We start from the raw sequence: 21,968 nt of genomic DNA, 5'->3' as shown, positions 1-21,968 counted from the left end.
ATTTTTTTTTTATTGACCTTAATTTTTTTTTTAAATATCCTTAACGGGTGTAACAAATTTATAAGATTATATATTATAAAAGTAAATATTATGACAAAATATATTTTTTTACAGTAACTCTTCTATAATTTCGAGGGGTAGTTTATCTAGCAAGATCTAAAAGGACGAAATAAAAAAAAGAAAATAAATATAAGCACATGTATATAAAATATGTATTGTATTTTTAATTTTGTAATTTTATAATTCTTTCCTTTTAATATTTAATTTTTTATTTTTAATTAATTTTTTTTTTTTTTTTTTTTTTTTTTTTTATTGTTTCTTACCAATAATTGATCATAAGACATATTTTTCAATTTTTCCTCATTTAGTTCTTCATTAAAATAATTTTTATGTTTTAAAATAGAACGAATAACTTTATTTATATAATTTTTATTTCCATGTTCATCTGATACATCGTCAATAGATTTTTTCATTTTTTTTAATAAGGACCTATCGTTTAGAATGGCCATAGCTTTTTTTACATCAATCTTATGTGGTAAATCCTGTTCATTTTCTTTATTGATTTCATTTAACTTTAACCATGCGTTTTCAAATGCATCTTTATTTTCATGATTTTTTGTGTTTAATTGATTTTGTATTTGATTGTTTAAAGGTTGATTATGTTTGAGAAAAAAGTTTTCTTTTTCTAATTTTTTCATTCTATATATAAAATTATTATGATATAAGTTACTATTACAACTATTATCATTATTATTATAAGTATTATCATTTTTGAGACGAGTGCTTTGAATAGTATCCATATTTATATTTCTTATATCTTCTAAAGGATCAGAGGTTTCATCAATGGTATATATAAAATTTAACATAAAATCTTTAAAATCATTCCATAATATAAGTAAGTTTCTTTCGTCAATATTATCTGTATTGTTTAAATTTTGTTTTAATAATAAATCTTTATTCATATTTAAAATTTTTCTTTTGATATTATCCTCTGGTTCCCATAAACGGAAATTTTCCATTGATTTATGTAATAAATATTTGAGTTCATTTATATTTAAAGAATCTAAAAAAGATTTATTTATATTTGTTTTATTTAAAAATTTTTTATTAGTTAATATAATCATTTTTATTTCTTCTATTGTAAAATGTACATCATATAGATAATATCTAATAACAGGGAAATTATCAAATTTCAATTTATTCTTTTCACATATACATATTTGTATTAATCTACTTTTTAAATTATCATGTGTTACATCTATAGGTAATAAATATTTTCTTTTATATATTTCTTCTTTTAATTCGTCTATAGACATATCTGAGAAAGATGAGAAATCACAAGAATTATTATTATTAAAATTATTCTCATTATCATTCAATTTATAATTTAATTCATTATTACTTTCATTTAATTTCGCATTAAACATCATATTATCATTTACCATTTCATCCATTTCTGAATTATCTTCATCTGATGAATTATCATCTGCTCTTTCTTTCTTATTATCAGTAGAATAATAATCATTAATATCTTCATTACATTTAAATAATTTTGTATAATATAATGATTCTTCTCTTCTAATATCACTTTTCCATTTTTCTCTGTCACTTAAACGTTCAAAAGATTTACACTTTTCAAATTCGGAAGGACTATTTTTTTCATTATCATAAGGTTCACTCTTATCATCACTATCATCATAATGTTCACTCTTATCATCATTATGATCATCATTATTATGTCTTGTTTGTATGTATTTCTTCATTTTATTACTATCTGAATTTTTCATTGATTTTATTTCCTTTGTATCAGAAGAGCTCTTTTTTTTATTATCATTAGTTTCTTTGTGACTATATATATTTTTCAGTATGCAATTCATTTCGTCTTTATAATAATTATCATCATCATTATTATTATTATTATTATTATTATTATTATTATTAATATTATTATTATTTATATTTTCATTTATATGACCCACTGTATCTATAATAGTTTCATTGTTTGCTATATTATTATCATCTTCATCATTTATATTATTATCAAATAAGTCATCAAACTCACTAAAATCGTCAAACGTGTCAAACGCTTCAACACTTTCCATACTATTATCATTTAATTTACTTTGTTCCAATTTTTTTTCCTTTTTTTTTTTTTTTTTTTTCTCTTTTTTTATTTTCTTCATCTCTTCAATATTTTCATCTTCCTTTTTATTTATATTTGCTCTTTCGACATTTTCATTTTCAAATATCATATTAAAATTTTTTCCGTATGAGAATTTTTCCTTATATGTATTATTATAAAAATAATTTTTTTTTTTTTTTATACAATGATTATTGCACATTTTATTATTCATCAAGAAAACTTTGCTTACTCGATTTTTTCTTATAATATTATTATTATTGATAATGGTATTATCATTAAAATCATTATTAGGTTTATCTGTTATAATACTTTTAAATTTGTTTTTGTTTTTGTTTTTGTTTTTTTTGTTATCCTCTTCATTATAATTTTGATTATTGTTATTATCTATATAATTCATTTGATTATTGCCAATTTGATTTTCATTTTTATAGGATGGATCTAATATATTATCATTGCTGCTTTCACATTGCACTATAAAATTATTACTATCATTATTATCCATTTTGTTATCATAATTATTCTTATTTTTGTTCATGTCTTTTTTATTTGTCTGATTCACTTTTTCATTGTTTAAAAGAATTTTTTGATTTATTGAATCTTTCTTTAACTTCAAATTTTGTAGCCAGTTAATTTTTTCTTCTGTTATTGAAGAATCTAAAGTTAAATTAAAGAAAATAAAATTGTTGTCTTTTTCTGTACTACAATTAGTAGTATTGATATCATTATTATGTTTATTATTATATTCATTTTTATTTAATTTATGATTTATCATTTCATTCTTTATTTTGTATGTTGATGAAGGAAGTTCCCGTTTTATAATTTTATCCACATATACTATTATGTTCATATTTTTTTGTAATATAAGTTCCTTGTTTTCTTTCTCACTTGACGTATCTGTTGATAATCCGACATTTAAGGTCAATTTATTTTTATGAAGCAAAGCTAAAATTTTCTTATATCGATTATCTTCATTTTTTATATACACATCACAGTCAAGAAATGCCCCATAAGAATGAACTGATGTAATTCTTCCTTTTAATTTTCTACCTGTATATAAATTTTTTAACATTATACCATTTACATTTACCTTATCACGAAGTTCTTTGGTTTCTTCATCATCATCTTGATTATAATTAAATGAATGTATATTATCATCTCCAAAATGATAATTATGATTATTTTCATTATAATTATAAGTAAGATCAGTATCATTAAATGCATAATTTGTAGTATCATCAATAGTATTTGGAAGGATGATATTTTTAATAGGTATATAATTTTTATATGCTGGAGGATTTTTATAACCTATATTATAATATTCTTCATAATGTTCTTCATTTACATGATATAATTGTATATATCTATGTAATAAGAATTTAAAATTTTTATTTTTTAATGCTAAATATTTTTGTTCCTTATTTATAAATCTAACTAATATATCACCAAAAAAATGTCCTTTCTTATCTCTCATAAATATTATATATTTCTCCATAATTTTATAAGGTTTAAAAAATTCAATTATTTGTGAATTATCAACATGGAAAGGCAAACCTTTACATAATATAAGGCAATTATATCCTTCTCCATTTTTTTCAACAGGTAAAGGTAAAATATTCATATTATCATCATCTCTTATCTTCATATCATTGTTATCATTATCCATATTTTTTATAGAATATATTTTTTCTTTAAGTCTTTCTTTATTTATATCATCTATTAATGATTTATGTATATCATTTTTTTGGTTTTCTCTTATTTTCTTTTTCCCACCCCCAATAGCAGACCTCGTAAAATTATATTTTTTATTTTTTACAGAATTATTATTTCTTTCATTTAATGCAATCTTCTTTTTTATATTCATTATAGTATTTGTTTTTATAGGACTAAATGAATATCTTATCTTTCTCTTATTTTTTTCCACAGTATCAGATTTTCTTAACATAATATCTGAACCATACACATTTTTCTCCTCCTCCTCAAAAGAGCTTCTCAATAATATTCCCCTTTTATTATAATTGTCATATTTTAAGAAACCTCCATGGATCTTATAAGTATATATAAAATTTTTATGAACAAAAAAAAATAAAAATAATGATATCTTTACAAACAGCTGAAGAATTATAATCTTCATATATATATATATACATATATATGGTATACAATTATATATATATTATTTTGATGAACAACAACAAAAAAAAAATAATAATAATATAAAATAAAATAAAATAATCGTCAGTTTTTGGTTTTATTTTATTTTATATTATTTGCTTTATTTTATATATATCATAATATAAGAACAATAACATTCACATTCTTATTCGGAACAACAAAAAAATTAAATTTACATTAGATGTCAAATAATATATTCTTTTTAAATTTAATCAATTAATTATATTTAAACTATCACATTATATTTTTATTTTATTTATTTATTTATTTTGTTTTTTTTTTATTTGCTGCTTATTAATCGATAGCTATATATAAAGATGATAAATTCTTATATTTTTAATAAATATATTATTATTACGTACAATATTAATATATTATGTTAATTATATGACTATTATTATATTATTATTAAAAAACCATATGTGCTTACAAAAAAAAAAATAATAAAATAATAAAAGAAAAGAAAAGGAAAACAAATGATATATATATATATATATATATATATATATATATATATATATATAATGACATGGAAATTAAAATGAGCCTTAGCAATAATATCAATATATTTATATTTTACATAAGGGATAATAAAATAATGCGACAAGAAATTTAAAGAGAACCCAAGAAAAAAAAAAATAAAATATATTATATATATATATATTGTAAAAATACACACATATTAATAATATATTTATTCCATTTGTTCTTATAATAAAAAAAGCTTATTATATTTTTTTAAATTATATATATATATATATATATATATATATAATATATATATAATTGTTTTAGCAAAACCTTTTTTTTTATTTTTTCTTTTAATTCTATGAAATTTATACTTTTACTTTTTTAATTATACCAAAAAAAAAAAAGAAAATATTAAATATTGCTTTACATATATATAATATTATTCTTTATGTCAGAAATGTATTAGAAATTAATATAATTTTCCTAACATTCTCTTATTTTTTACATATTATAAATATATTTTTTTTTATTATATTATAATAATAAATACAAAAAAGATGAAAAAAATTTGATTCATTATGATTGTTAAAAGAAAAAAAAAAAAAAAAGAAATTCTTAAATTTATAATATTTTTATTAAAAATAATAAAAATTCCTTTTTTTCATTTCTTTAAAATATATATAATATATATATATTTTTTAATTAAATAATATCCTTTCGTTTTTTTATAAATTTAATAATAATGAGAAAATTTATATTTTATTATTTATATATAATATATATATTATATTATTTTAATTTTACTTTTTATATATTGCAAAAAAATATAGCACATATATAAAAATTAAAAATTAAGGAATTTATTATATATATATAATATATAATATATAGGAGAAATAAGAATCAAAAAGTTAAATATTATAAAACAATAAAATATTATATAATAATACTATATAATATTATAATATATTTATTATAATAATAATTTAATATTTGTATATATTACAAATATATAAATTATACATATATATTATATATTTATTTATTATTCATTTATATTTATTTTTATTTTTTAATAATTTTTTAGTAAGTTCAGCGGACGCAAGCTCATTTATTTATTATTAGCAAAAAAAATAAAAATTCAAATTGCCAACAAAATATATCATGTAATTTTTCGGAAGTTTTACAATTTCATAAGAAGTTGAAAAATTCGAAAAGAATTCAATTTAGAGCAGCGTCTGTTCATCATCACTTTTGAAAATCTGTTTGTTTATAACAATAAAACATCACAAATACTATAGCAATGATCTTGACTAAGTATTCGTCAACGAAAATATAAGTTTTTTTTTATTATAGTGTTATTTTTTCAACGCGAAAACTGTACCTGTCGAACATTCCATATATATATGTATATTTATATATATATATATATTTTATATATTATACTCATTCTTCTCAAATGACGCAAAAATTAATATAAAATATTTATATTAATATATAACAAAATTATATGTTCCTTTTTCTCTCTCTCTTTTTTTTTTTTTTTAGCATAAATTTTTTAATTGATACATTTTATATAATTCTTAAGAAATATATAGAAATTAACTTATAAGCTATAAATATATATATATTAAATATATGTATAAATAATTAATATTTATTATATATCATACCCTTATTAAAATACATTATTTTAAGAACAAAATAAGTGCTGCTTTTCTTTTTCTTTTTTTTTTTATTTTTTATGTAGATGATATATTTTAGTTTTATTTTTAATTATCATAGATGATTAAATAAAAATACTGTAAGGAAAAATATATGAATATAAAATTAGATTGACAAATATATTTTGTATTATATTATTTTTATAATTTTTTGAAAAAAGGAAAAGGATGTAAGTCCAACCTACAATTTTATTTGAAAACATGCCTTGATTGTTATTATTGTGATATAAACCACTATGAGTATATATATATATATATATATATATATATTCAATTATGATATAATATTTTTTATATAATAATATATATGACTGAACAATTGAGTATTTTTCTAAATATAGATAATTATTTTTCAAGTCTTTAAACCTCTAACAATAATATATATATATATATATATATATATGAAAGAAATGATAAACCAATTCATTTAAGTATTAACTTCTTTTTATCCTTTAAATACACAAATACAATATAATTTTTTAAATTTAACATTATATTCATACCACAATAAATAGTTATTAAATATACACATCAAAAACAAGAAAAAAATAAAATATATGTATATATATATTTATTTATTTATATATTTTTCATGTAAATAAAATGAACTATCTTTATATTACATTTAATTAAACATTTTTGTGTTATGGATTGATTTTTTTCAGAAAAAGAAAGGAAACAAAAAATATAAATATATTTAAGTATTACTGAGGAATTGTAGTATATATATATATATATTTTTTTTTTTTTTTTCCGCCCCACCTTTTTTTTTTTTTTTTTATCGATATATGAAATATGTGGAAAATAATAATAATGACCTTAATATATAATATATTACTATCTATATTTTATAGATTATAATATGTATTATTACATTATAAATAAATAAGTATATATATATATATATTTTTTATTATATAGTACCTTTATACTATTTACAATAATAATATTCATTTATATTTTAGAACTTACAAAAAAGCAAAATAAATAAATAAATAAATAAATAAATAAATAAATATAATATAATTTAAATAATTTAAGTATGGAAATAAAAATTGCGCCTCTATGGCTAAACTTATTTAAGATATAAAAGAAATATAAATTGAAACAAAAAAATAAAATAAATAATAAAATAAAATAATAAAATAAAAGTAAAAGATATAATAATTATCATTACTATTATATATTAATCCGAAATATATTACCTTAACATTTTATATACAACTAACAATTCAATATGGTTAAAATAAGGAAGAATGTTGAAAATATGGAAATCTACGATTACATGAAGGAACTGAATGAAAATGTGTGGTGTTATTTTTTTGATGATTCTTTAGCACATGAAACAATATATCATTCCCTTAATGAATTAGAACAAATAATTATTTCAAGATTATTATTTATACAGCAAGTTGTTTCAGAAAGAGCTATGAGATTATGGATTAATCCAAATTATTTAAAAAAGTTAAGTGAAAGTATAAAAAATTTAGTAGAAGCAAAAATTTTAGTAGAAAGTGATATGAAAAAAGATAATTATAATCAATATAAAATTAATGAAAGTTTTAGAATTACCTTATTAAATAAAATTTATAAAACAAATACAAATAATATCTTTATTTTTAATAATAATATTAAAGAACAGTTAGAAAGGGAAAAAAATTTATACGAACAGAATTTATTTCCTCATAAAGAAGAAATATTTGGTTATGCTCAAACAAAGTGGAATAATTTATTACATTTTATAGCATCTCCAAATTTTAATTCTGTGAATAATTATTTTAATTCAAATATTAATAATGACGATCCAAATAAATACTCCTCCTATGATATGACAAGGCGTAAAAGAGCAGGAAAAGATGGGGGTTCAGATTTGGGAAGGAAATCGTTCGATAAAATGGCTAGTCGTCGATCTTATAATAGGAGACGAAAAAAGAAAAGATATAGTGATGACGAGGATGAATTTGATGAGGAGGAATATGAAGGGGAAGATGATGATAATAGTGTTGATGGTGATGATAATGATGATGATGGTGATGATAGTGATGGTGATGATAATGATGATGATGATGATGGTGATGATAATGATGATAATGGTGATGATAATGATGATAATGGTGATGATAATAGTGATGATCATAACGATGAAGAAAATTCTCATCCACTTGTAAAATACCAATATGAAAATCATCAACTTAATAACTCGACTCCTTATGTCGAAAAACCATCAGATGATTATACTTACAAAAAAGAAGATGAAAACAAAATAGGACAAAGAAAAAGTGTACATTTTAACACTGACATGTATGAAGAACAATATAACAATTCATATACACAACAAATAGATAGTAATAATGTAAATGAAATGGATTATTATATGAATGATAGTAAAACAAAAAATAATAAAAAAAAGAAAAAAAAAAACAAACATATATATGCATATAAACAAAATGAATTGTATTATAAGAGTTTACTAAATATGGAACATAGTTATATTGAAGAAGAAAATTATAATAATAATGAAAGTGCCTTTTTCTTGTCAAATATGAATGAAAGGTTTATGACTAAACCTAGTGAAAGTGTTATTGAAGTGTTAAGGAGAAAAAATTTTCTTTTAGATGATCCTAATAATACAAAAACTATAAATATGAGTAGAGAAGCTTTTTCGTGGTTTTTAAAAGATTTAAGGAGTAGAATAATATCCTTAGTGCTTGAATATTTATTAATAATAGATAATGGTTATGTGACAAATATAGCTAAAGATGTATATACAAAGTATCAAAAGAAGAAAAATAATGCTACAAATAATATTACTGCAAGTAGTAGTAGTGGTATAAATAATAATATAAATTATGATGAAAATATTAAAAGTAACAATGCTGAAGAATCCAAGAAAAACTATGATAATAATAGTACTACTACTACTACTACTAATAATAATAATAATAATAATAATAATAATAGTACTAGTAGTAGCAGTGCATATATAACAAGAAGTAATAAAGATCCAAAAAAATCAGAAATATATGTAAAAGAAACGTTATTATTAATTTTATCTTTATCACAATGTGATATAAGTCATCCAATATTTTTAGATAATTTAACAAAGGCTCAAAAAGAATTTATAGATTTTGGTAGTCATATAGGCCTATTTTTAAAACCTAATGATTCATATATATTTATAACTCCATATGCCTTATTATTAACAATTAATAATTTTAATTCACAGTATTATCTATCTCTATTAAGTAATATAACTATTGAAGGGTTATGTGAAGAAGATGTTAGGAAAAGATTAAGTGAGAGATATTTTCATTTTTATTTATTAAAACAGGATGAAAAAGAAGAAAAATATATTAATAAAGATTTATCATCAGATATAAAAAATAAAGATGATATGTCATTAGTATTAGATAAAAGAAAAACTATCACAAAAAAATTAATTAATGATAGTTTATATTCTGATATAAAAATGAATGGTAGTAATAATCTTGAAATAGGATTAATTGTTCAGAGTAATTTTAAAGTATATTTATATACATCTTCTTTATTAAAAATTAATATATTAAGTCATTTATGTGAGTTACAAGCGCGTACACCAAATATGGTTGTAGGAATTCTAACTAGAAGAAGTGTATTAAATGCATATAATTCAGATATTACAGCAAATCAAATTATTAAATTTTTAGAATCTTATTCACATCCAGGAAAAAATAATTTTAAAAGTTCTATACCTATGAATGTTATTACTCAATTGAAATTGTGGGAATCTGAAAGACATAGATTAACATTGGAAGATGCTATAGTTTTTAAATCTTTTGAAAAAGATTTTATGCCACACTTATATCAACAAATTGTTATATGGGCTAATAGTAAAAATTATTTGTTATACTATACACCATGGCCTAAAAATAATACAAAAGAATTTGATATATGGATAAAGGCAGAAAAATATCTTTGCTGTATTTATGAATCAAAAAATGAAATTATAGATAAAATTAAGGAAATACGAGAAAAACTTATGAAAAAAAGACAAAGCGGGTAAAATAATTTTTTTGTGAGAAATATAAATATTACTATAAATAAAATTAAATGTATTAATTCAATAAATATGCCTATAATGACAAACACACACATACATATATAATATATATGTATACACAAAACAATATGGATATTCTGTCCTTTTTTTTTGTCACTTTCCATATGTGTAATATTTTAGTTATTATTTTTATTTTTTTAAATGAATTAAAAAAATCATATATATCATGATTCCATTGTATTTATTATTTAAAAAATAAATGTAATTTCTTTTTTCCTTTTTTTTTTTTTTTTTGTATAAACAATTACAATTTTATAGTTTATTTGTCGCTTCTTTTTTATATAAAACTTTTTAAATAAATAAAATAAAAAAATTAATAAATTGTATTAATAAAATATGGCGAAATGTTTAATAAGCGTAATACAAAAAATAAAAATATAAAATTTATATATATATATATATATATATTTTAAAAGTTAATAATAAGATATAATTATTCAAAAAGGTTAAGGACAAAAACATATAAATTTTTTTATTAAAAAATATGATTTCATATATTATATTTTAATTTAATAAATTATGTACACTAAACATAGAAAATTCGGCAAATTATTTTAAATTTTTTAAAAATTTATATATACATATATATATATATATATTTTTTTTTCATTCGAAAGCTGTTGCGAGTGGATATATCTTTCTACAGGAAGCCTAAAAGAAAAAATACATATATATAAATATATATAATACCATTAACATGACCATAATATATACTTTAAAAGAAATATATAATCAACTAATCATACAGACATAATTATTTATTTATTTATTTATTTATTTTACTTTAAATGGATCTATAAGTTCAGATAAGGCTAAATGCTTCTCCTTATGTTTAATTAGGAATCTTAAAAATTTAAAACATCTTTCTAATTTATTTTTTTCTAAATTCACATCCACTTTTTTTAAAAATCTCTGGTCAATTTTTTCATTGCAATCCATATATATTTCAAGGGCTACAAACCAAAATAAAAAAAATATATATAAATATATATCATATATATATATTTATTCATTTATGTATATTATTGAATATATCACAATTTATATAATATACATTATATACATATTTTATGCTGTATAATCTTACCAGATTGATAATAACATAAATCTCCCGTCTTATGTTCTTCAAAAAAATTAATAAAATCTTCAATATATTCTTTTCTTATTTGTTTCAAAAGGTTTTTATCATATTCTGAATGGTTTAAATTAAAGAGCTCATTCAATTTTGTTGTTACCTCTTCCTTATCATTATCAGACATGTCATCAATAGGAACTAAAATATAAATGAATAAACATATATAAATATATATATATATTATAAAAAATTTAAGGGTATCCATTTATATTAACAATATAATTAATACGTAAACGTTAACAATATATAAACATATATATGTACATATATATATTATAACCTGTATGTAAATAGTGAGAAATAACTGGAGCTAACTTATGATGATAATTATGATGTGGGAAAATAGATTTCATTTTTGAAATGATATTAATCAATTGAATGTAATCCTTGCCTATATTAAATAAAAGACATAAAAAAAAATATAAATATAAATATAAATATATATATAAAGATATATATATATATTATTTTTTTTTTCACCTTTTCTCTTTTCTATTTCATAATTCAATCTGTGTACTGATATATCAATATTTGGTTGAGATAAAAAGGTGTTCATATATATCATGGCATTATCTAAAGGTTCATTTTGAATGTGTTCATAAAAAACATTTTCTTCCTGATTTAAAACATTATTATTATTATTATTGTTAGTTTTGTTTTTTTTTTTATTTCCTTTATTTGTTTCTACTTTTCCTGATATTTTAAAATCATGCATATCTAATAAAATTCTGATTAGCGATTTTCCAAATCTTCGATAGAATCTACTTGAAAAAAGATGACCGGTCATATGTAATAAATGTCTATATGTTTTAAATAACATTTTTCTCATAGTGTAATAATAGAAACATATTTGATCTTCATGTATATCTATAAATTGTTTATGACCCATATGTAATAGATGTAATCCTTTACTATAATCTTGAAATATATTTTTTGAATTAATATCATTTTCTAATAAAATACTTTTTTTTAAATTGAATGTTGTTTGATTGATCATATCATCAATTTTATTTATATCATCAACATTATTTGTATCATCATTATCATTGTTGTTGTGTTGTGAGAGTTTTCCATTCTGTGTTGTTATATTTTTCATATTATGTTGATTATCAGAATTAGATACATTTTTAAAATCATATATATTATTTGCTTCTGTTTTTAAATAATGTATTAAATGTATATTTGGATGATTATTAATATAACTTAATGAAATATTATATTCTAACCAAAAACATTGTGTTTCATTTATATTTTTGATAAAATTATTATCTAATGGATTTGTAAAAATAGTTGCTATTTTTTTGGCATCTTTTATTAATCCACATTTTAAACATGTTTTAATTGTTTTTGTATTAATATATCTATCACCAATATTAACGTTTCTACACTCTTCAAAATATTTATATGCACCTAAATAATTCCCATTACGTTTATAAATTAATCCTTTAATAAATATTAATTCATATATTAAATTTTTATTATTTTTTTGTTCAATACTTTTTATACATTTTTCAATTAGTTCTAATGCTTTATCAGTACAGTTTATATAATCATATAATTGTATAATAAAAGAATAAATACAAATAATAAAATATTCTTTCTTTTCCTCATTTGTTAAACATGTTTTTTTTAAATCAAGTTTAATTTCTTTATTTTCATTATTGTTATTATTATTTTTTTTATTATCTTTTTTTTTTGTTACATTATTATTTCCTAATGGGCTAGATATACCCATAAGATCTTTAATTTCAACATTTTTTTCTATTAATTTTTCTAAGTCTTTGTCATTTAATCCACTTGGAATATTTTCATCATCTTCTTCTTCATCAACATTTTCATTCTTCTTATTCATTTTATTATTATTTTTTTTATTATTATTATTATTGTTGTTGTTGTTGTGTAGTAAGGTACCATTCGATTTATCTTCATTCTTACTATACATTTTATCATCGTGTTCCATATCTTCTCTTTTCTCAAATTTTGTACTAGTATCTAAATTATTCACATCTTTTATATCATCAGATGTATTATTTAACTCTTCTTTACTTTCCATATCCCCATTACCTTTTGTTTTGGAATTTTCTGCACATTCTTCTATTCCATCCTTTTTTAAGTTTATATCATTCTTGACAACGAATGGACAAATATCCTTGCATTTATCATAATAATCTATATATTTATGAAGTAAGAAAAGTATAATATTTATATTTTTAAAAGTTAATAATGGCTTAAAATAATTAAAAATAGTCAAAGATTTTTGAAAACATAAGGAGCGTATTAACTGTTCCACATAAAGAGAAAACTTATTTTCATTAAAAAAATATAAAGGAATAATTTTAAGTAAGTTAGAATTTTTATATAATTGTTGTAAATTATTAAAATATTTTTCTAAGCATTCTTCTTCTTGTTCATTTAAATTTTTTATTTTAAAATAATATAATTTATCCATATCTTTTTCATACTTTTTTTTATAACAATAAGGTAAATCAACACCAAATAATTCTGAAAAATGAAGATTATTAAATTGATGATAATTATAATGCGATTTGACTAAATTCATTTTATCATCATCATCATTATCATTATTTTTTTTTTTATTATTATTATTGTTTATTATATTTTTATTTTCTTTTTTTATATTTTCATTTAATGTATGTATAAAATCATCCATATTGTCTATATCCATTGAATCTATAAAATTATTCGGATGAATTAAATTTATATTTACAAAGTTATTAAATTGTGATACACTGTATATATCATATTTCTTCATGTCTAAATTATGAGATATATAATCATTTATTATATTTTTTTCTACATAAGAAAGTAATTTTAAGTTTCTATCTGATCCATATATATCTAATATTAATTCATGTAATATTATTTTTACATTATTATCTAAAATAACTTTTTCATTTTCCTTATGTTCATTTTTATAATCCAAATAGAAAAGACTTGACAAACATTTCTTTCCTTCTTGATTTGTGCTCATCGAATTTGTATTATTTTCTTTACAATCATTTAAATTATTATCATTTTCATCCGTTTTATTATGACAATCTATATAATAATCCCTTTCTGTATATAAAATTAATAAAAGTATATTTATATTTTCATAATTCAAAGAAAAGGCTTTTTTAAAATAAAAATTGGATTTTTTAAAATCTTCTAGATATAAATATAATAAACCTAACATTTGATAATACCATAAAGTATCTAATAAAACAGATTCATATTTTTTTAAAAAATGTAAACATTCTTTATATTTCTTTCCTTCTAATAATATTTCACTTAAATATACTAACAAATCATGTTTCTCATTTATACTCAATTCATTATCATTTATTAATTCATTGTCAATTTGTTTTATAATTACATAACATTTCTCATAACTCTTTGTTAGATGATATGCAAAAACTAAAACAGCTTTATCTTTAACATTTTTTACACTATCATTATACATATCTAATCTTAAATCTTTAAACTGTTCATATTTTTTTAAATACAATAAAACTATACAAGCTTCTTTTAAAGCTTTAAAATCAAATCGATTCAACTTAATAGATTTCATAAAACATTTTAATGCCTCATCATAATTCTTGTATATCTTATACAAACAACCATATAAATACCAACAAAAATTACTAGATAAATTATTTTTTATACCTTCCTTAATTAATTTAAAAGCTTCTTCTTTATTTTTCTCATCCATCAAATTTAATAAATAACCTTTAACAGATAATGTTTCTCCATTCTTCGGATATTTTTTTAATATTTGTTCACATATTTTGTAGGCTTTCTTATGCTTTTTCAATTCTATCAATTGGGTCATCAAACGAAAATTGTTTACTTCCTTATTTGGTAACTTGTTATGATCAACACTTTCCTTCTTCATCATAAAAATGTTAGATAATAATAATATATATATGGATATAAATATAAATAAATAAAAATATATATATATAAATATATATATATATATATTTTTATTTTTATTTATTTAATTAAAACAAATCCTCTTTCTACTCTCTTCAAAAGGGCTTTTAAAAAAATATATATATTTTAAAAATGAATATTTTTGGTACAACAAAATTATTATATATATTATTATATTATATATTCACATTATATAAACATAATTCATATGTATATATATATATATTTTATTTTATTTTATTTTTTTTTTTCTACAAGGGTTATGATAAATATATTAAAAACATTTTATAAATATAATTCATTTAGTTAATAAATTAATTTTATATATTCTATAAAAAATAGAAAAAACACATTTTTAAAACAATTTTAGGTTAATATATTATATTATATATATATATATATATATATAATCTTTTTATATTTCAGTTGTTTTATTTTGTTTTTATATTATTCATTTTACCACCTCCAATTTAATTAATTACTAGTTGTTATAATAACAACAATAATATATTATATTATTATTTTTTTATTTATTTATTTTTTTTTTTTTTTTTTTGGTGGGGGGGAGGCTTTTATCTAAAAAGTTATAGATAACTATAGGTGTAAAAAAAACAAAAAAATTATAAATAAAATTTTTGAAATTTTAAAAATTAAAAAGAAAAAAAATAAAATAAATAAAAATCATATATATATATATATAATATAATATATTTAATAATTAATAGAATAAAGAAAAAAAAAAAAAAAAAAAAAAAAAAAATTTTCAATAAATTTTGTAGAATTATAAAAATAAAAAAATTACATATATATTATATAATATATATTATATATTATATATAATTATATTTATACGTGTACAATTATATATATATATATATTTTTATATATATTTTTCTATTTATACATCATGTTGATTTATATACCTATAACAATAGTCAAAAAAAAATAATTAAAATAAAATAAAAAATTAATAATAATAATATTTTCCTTTGATTTGCCTTATAATATTAATATAAAATGGTTCCTTGTTTAATAATATATAAAACTATATATTAATTATATATATATATATATATTTCTATAATATTTTATTACTGTGTAATTACTATAATTATATATATTCCTATTATATATATATAATATAATATATGCACATTATTCAAAGTATAAGCATTATTTTATATATAATTATATATATATAATTTTTATGCTAAAATTATTATATATATTATATATATATATATATATATATTTTATATGGTTCCTTTCATTTCAACCTCAAATAAAAATTTCTTCCTTTTAATATTTATATATAAGAAAATAAATAAATATAAATAAAAAATATATATATATTATATAGGTAATATATAATCTTTATATTAAATAATATTTTCCTTTCACGTTAGGCGCTATTATTCATATAACTAGAAAATAAAAATATATAAAATATTAAATATATTGATTCATTTTATTTTTTTTAAGGGTGTATTTTAACATATAGATATATATTATATATATATATATATATATATATATAATATTTATCCCATTGTCATTTTTTTCTTTTTTTTTTTTTTTTTTTTATTTTATTTTATTTATTTTTTTTTCTTGATAAACAATCCAGTTGATCTTTACACATTAGAATATGTAACTGGAGGTATATCGAAACATTTAAATAAAATAATAAAAGAAATAAACTCATTTATTTTAAATACTCATAACATTCAGAAAATTATGTTATGATTAAATTGTTAAAAGTATTCATATATATATATATTTATTTATTTACCTTATTGTTTTTTAAAAATGAATAGATAATGTCATATATAAATATGTTATAACACGTATGGATAAATTCATTCCATATGTTTATAATTTTTATTTTTTTTTTGAAATGTTTATAAGGTTTAATAATTTTATAAAACTTAAAGCGTCAATTTATTCTTTATTATTATTATTATTGTTCATTATATATATATATCTTTTTTGTTCTCCTTGCTACGCTTATAACTTTTCAAAAGTAAAGCAGACATTTTTGTGGCCATACTCTCCCCCCAAGTAAAAAAAATAAAACAATATAATATTATAGAATTATACATATATATATATATATATATATATATGATAAGCAAATTTTATTTAATAATCAATTAGATAATATAATCCCATATCTTATTTTTTATTTTTTATTTTTTATTTTATTTTATTTTATTTTTTAGATTTAAAAGAGGAAGCCATTTAAAATATTCAAAAAACCCAGAAAAATGCACATGTAACAATGTGAAAAAGAATTATGACGTTATTGTCATAGGAGGAGGACATAGTGGGTGTGAAGCTAGCTATATTAGTGCAAAGTCAAATGTAAAGACTTTACTAGTAACACAAAATAAAGAAACTATCGGAGAAATGTCATGTAACCCTTCTATCGGTGGTATAGGGAAAGGAATACTTGTTAAAGAAATTGATGCCCTAGGTGGATTAATGGGAAAAGTAATTGATAAAAGTGGTATACACTTCAAAATATTAAATATGAAAAAAGGCCTAGCTGTAAGAGGACATAGAGCACAAGCAGATAGAGATTTATATAATTATTATATGAAAGAATATATATATAATACACCCAATTTAGATATCCTCGAAAATTCAGTTGAATCTTTATTAATAGAAACATATGAAAATAATAATAATATTAATAATAATGATAATAATAATAATAGTGTAAAAAAGAAAAAAATATATGGAATTAAAAATAAATGTTCTTGTGAAATATATGCACACAATGTAATTCTAACTACTGGTACTTTTTTAGGGGGTATATGTCATATAGGTAAAGAACAATATAAAGGAGGTAGAATTAAAAGGTTATTTAATAAATTTGACCTTAAAATGAAAAACAATAATAATAATAATAATAATAATAAAACAAATGAGCCTATTATAAAACAAGATAAACCAAAAACGATTAATAAAAATGATCAATGTACTATAGATAATTTGAATAATAATTATAATGAAAGTAATAAAAAATATATAAATGATGAAGAAAATGTTGATATACCATTTGAAAATTTAATTGAATCATCTACTAAAAATATTGCACAACAACTAAGAGAAAATAATTTTGAAATAAAAAGAATGAAAACGGGGACACCTCCAAGATTAGATATTAATAGTATTGATTTTCATATGTTAGAAAGAGAAGATACAGAAAAGGAATATCCATTTTATTTTTCTTTTTTAAATATGAATAAAATAAATAATAACAAGACATTACCTTGTTATAAAACTTATACAAATGTAAAAACACATGAACTGGTTCGAAATAACTTATCACAATTACCTGACTATGATTCATTTGATAAACTTGGAAATGGACCTCGATATTGTCCATCAATAGCAAAAAAAGTTACGAAATTTAGTGAAAAAAAAAAACATATCATATGGATAGAACCAGAAGGGTTTAACAATAAATTAATTTATCCTAACGGTTTAAGTTCAGCTTATCCAATACATATACAAAAGGAAATTATAAATTCAATAAAAGGATTAGAAAATGCCCAGATTGTTTTTCCTGCCTATGATGTGGAATATTATTATGTTAATCCTAAATGTTTAAATTATACCTTAGAAACAAAAAATGTTAAAGGCTTATTTTTAGCTGGACAAATATGTGGTACTACAGGATATGAAGAGGCAGCTTGTCAAGGAATTATCGCAGGAATAAATGCAGCTCTAAATAGTAAAAATAAAAATAAATATAACAATAATAATAATAATAATAATTATAATGATGGTGATTATGTCAATAAGTTTATTCTTAAAAGAAATGAAAGTTATATAGGAGTTTTAATTCATGATTTAATTAATAAAGGTATTACTGAACCATATAGAATGTTTACATCAAGAGCTGAATATAGATTATATCTTAGACCGGATAATTGTGATATTAGACTAACACCTAAAGCTAATCAATTAGGTATAGTATCTAAGGAAAGGGTATATATGTTAAGGCAAAAATATAGTTCTGTAAATAAACTTATTTATGTTTTTAAGAAAATACTAATAAATGAGGATAATAAAAATTTTGCTTCTGAGAATATCAGCAAATGTAATACACATATTAATGAAACGAAAGATAAAAATATAAAAAATCATATAAATCAAGAAGGACAACAAATGGACAAATTAAATTGTGATAATTTAACATTTACTAAAAATTATAATAATATTAATACTATAGATACCAATATGGTGGAAAAACAATTTGAATCATCTAATAGTTATAACAAACAAAATGATGAAATTTTAAAGAAATCTAATTATATAGATAATGAAAAAAATATTTTAAATAAGGAAAATAAATTATCTCTTAATACAAAAATATGTAATTTAAAAAATAATCCTAATATGAATATTATAAATCATGTTAATAAAAATACTAAATCTTTATATAATATATTAAAAAGTGGAGTGGAATATCCATTAAATGATTTATTACATGAAATGAAAAATTTACATAATCAAGAACAATTTAAAAATTTTTTATCAAAGGATATATATTTATTAGATATATATAAAGATATCTATACTCACGACCCATCCTTTTTTAACTCGGACGATGTATTAATAAATATAGCAACATTAGAAACAGCATGTGCAGAGGTCAAATATTCGTCTTATTTGAAAAAGCAATTTCAAGAAATAAGAAAAATTAAGGACAATTTTGATTTAGCTATACCTAGTGATTTAAAATATGACAGGTAATAATATAAAAACGGAAATATAAAAACAAATATATATATATATATATATATATTTGTTATTTTTTGTTTATTATTTTTTATTTTATTTTCCCGTAGGAATAATTTCCCATACCTATCAAACGAAGAAATTGAAAAATTAAATAAATATAAACCCCAATCATTATATGAAGCTAATAAAATTGAAGGAGTAACTATGAGTGCTGTTAATTATTTATACTACCATATTAAATATGAAAGAAGGAAAGAAAACAAAACATAATAAATGACGTGATAAAATATTTTATTTTTTTAATATATTATTTTATTTTTTTGTTAATTTGTTTAAAATTTTTAAATATATACTTTAAATATGTATTTGTATAAAATTAGTAAATCATTTTGTATATTATATATATTATGCTATAATATATATATATATATATATATTTCTTTTTTTATTGTTATATTATGTTTCATATAATATTTTCAAATATAAAATATATTGTTACACAAAATAAGAAAAATTAAAAATATATAAGTTGTATATATGGAATATATTATAAACATATATATTATATATATTTTTAATTTTTAATTTTTTATTTTTATATATATATATTTTTTTTTTTTTTTTAATTTATTTATTTATTTTTTTTTTTTTTTGTACATGCCAAATATACATAATTAACAGTACACTTTCCATATATTTTGGAATTGTCTATTTCAATATTTTTTTATTTAGAAAAAGTAGTATAACAATTTTTTTTGTTATTATTTTTTTTATAAACATATGTATATATGTATGTATATATTTATGTATATATTTATGTATGTCTGTATGCATATGTTTATTTTTTTAAATAACTTTATTATTTATTTGTTTATTCATTTATTTTATTTTTATCTTTTTGTTTGGTATATTCTGTATTGTTTATATATAATTTAAAATTATCAAAATAAATTATGAATAATGTTTCTTTAATGGAATATATAAAAAAAAAAAAAAAAAAAATTAAAACATTATGGCATTATTACACGTTTTTATTTATATAAATTTTGTAAAAGTTTTTATTCTATAAAAAGGGGAATAAAAACATGGGGAAATACACATCATAGTTTTGCATACCTAATAAGTTATTTTTCATTTATTTTATATATTCAATATATATATATATATATATATATATTTTATTTGTAATATATTATTATTTTTTTTTTTCTGTACGTTACTATTTTTTAGAACATTTTCAAAAAGGAGAATTAAAATAATTTGTTTAAAAATGATAATATTATATATATATATATATATATTTATGTATCATTTATTTATCAAGTACATAAATGTGTGTACTACCTATTTTTATATATAATATCATTTTTAAAATTGTATATTCACTATAGAATAATAAAAAAGAAATGAAGTTGTCATAACAAATAAATAAGTATATATATATATATATATATTTATTTATTTATATTTTCTCGTTTCTTTTTTTTTTTTTTTTTTTTTTTTTTGTATTGTTGTTTTATATATTTGTGCTATTTG

The 21,968-nt window shown here is 18.5% G+C and overlaps 4 protein-coding genes and 1 non-coding gene across 5 annotated transcripts; 2 read left to right on the top strand and 3 right to left on the bottom strand.

Annotated features, from left to right (window-relative positions):
• Positions 1-108: 108 nt before the first annotated feature.
• PADL01_1244600 (conserved Plasmodium protein, unknown function) lies at positions 109-4,274 on the bottom strand (the record flags this gene model as incomplete). The annotated part of the gene is made up of 2 exons (XM_028683422.1): positions 109-156; positions 324-4,274. 2 exons carry the CDS (start codon positions 4,272-4,274, stop codon positions 109-111), a joined length of 3,999 nt encoding a protein of 1,332 aa, XP_028539602.1.
• Positions 4,275-5,875: 1,601 nt separating this feature from the next.
• On the bottom strand, positions 5,876-6,116 carry PADL01_1244500. The gene has a single exon (XR_003699375.1). It is a non-coding gene; the product is annotated as an ACEA small nucleolar RNA U3 (non-coding RNA).
• Positions 6,117-7,747: 1,631 nt separating this feature from the next.
• PADL01_1244400 (transcription factor Tfb2, putative) lies at positions 7,748-10,552 on the top strand (the record flags this gene model as incomplete). The annotated part of the gene is made up of 1 exon (XM_028683421.1): positions 7,748-10,552. One exon carries the CDS (start codon positions 7,748-7,750, stop codon positions 10,550-10,552), a length of 2,805 nt encoding a protein of 934 aa, XP_028539601.1.
• Positions 10,553-11,215: 663 nt separating this feature from the next.
• Positions 11,216-15,639, bottom strand: PADL01_1244300 (N-alpha-acetyltransferase 15, NatA auxiliary subunit, putative; the record flags this gene model as incomplete). The annotated part of the gene is made up of 5 exons (XM_028683420.1): positions 11,216-11,260; positions 11,393-11,562; positions 11,697-11,882; positions 12,025-12,135; positions 12,225-15,639. 5 exons carry the CDS (start codon positions 15,637-15,639, stop codon positions 11,216-11,218), a joined length of 3,927 nt encoding a protein of 1,308 aa, XP_028539600.1.
• Positions 15,640-17,526: 1,887 nt separating this feature from the next.
• On the top strand, positions 17,527-20,702 carry PADL01_1244200 (glucose inhibited division protein a homologue, putative; the record flags this gene model as incomplete). Its single annotated transcript, XM_028683419.1, has 3 exons — positions 17,527-17,738; positions 17,900-20,440; positions 20,540-20,702. 3 exons carry the CDS (start codon positions 17,527-17,529, stop codon positions 20,700-20,702), a joined length of 2,916 nt encoding a protein of 971 aa, XP_028539599.1.
• Positions 20,703-21,968: the final 1,266 nt, after the last annotated feature.

The sequence above is a fragment of the Plasmodium sp. gorilla clade G2 genome (assembly GCF_900097015.1).
Source record: "Plasmodium sp. gorilla clade G2 genome assembly, chromosome: 12".
Lineage (NCBI taxonomy): Eukaryota > Apicomplexa > Aconoidasida > Haemosporida > Plasmodiidae > Plasmodium > Plasmodium adleri (nom. inval.).
Note: the sequence above shows the minus strand (reverse complement) of the source record. Positions and strands in the feature narration are given on the sequence as shown.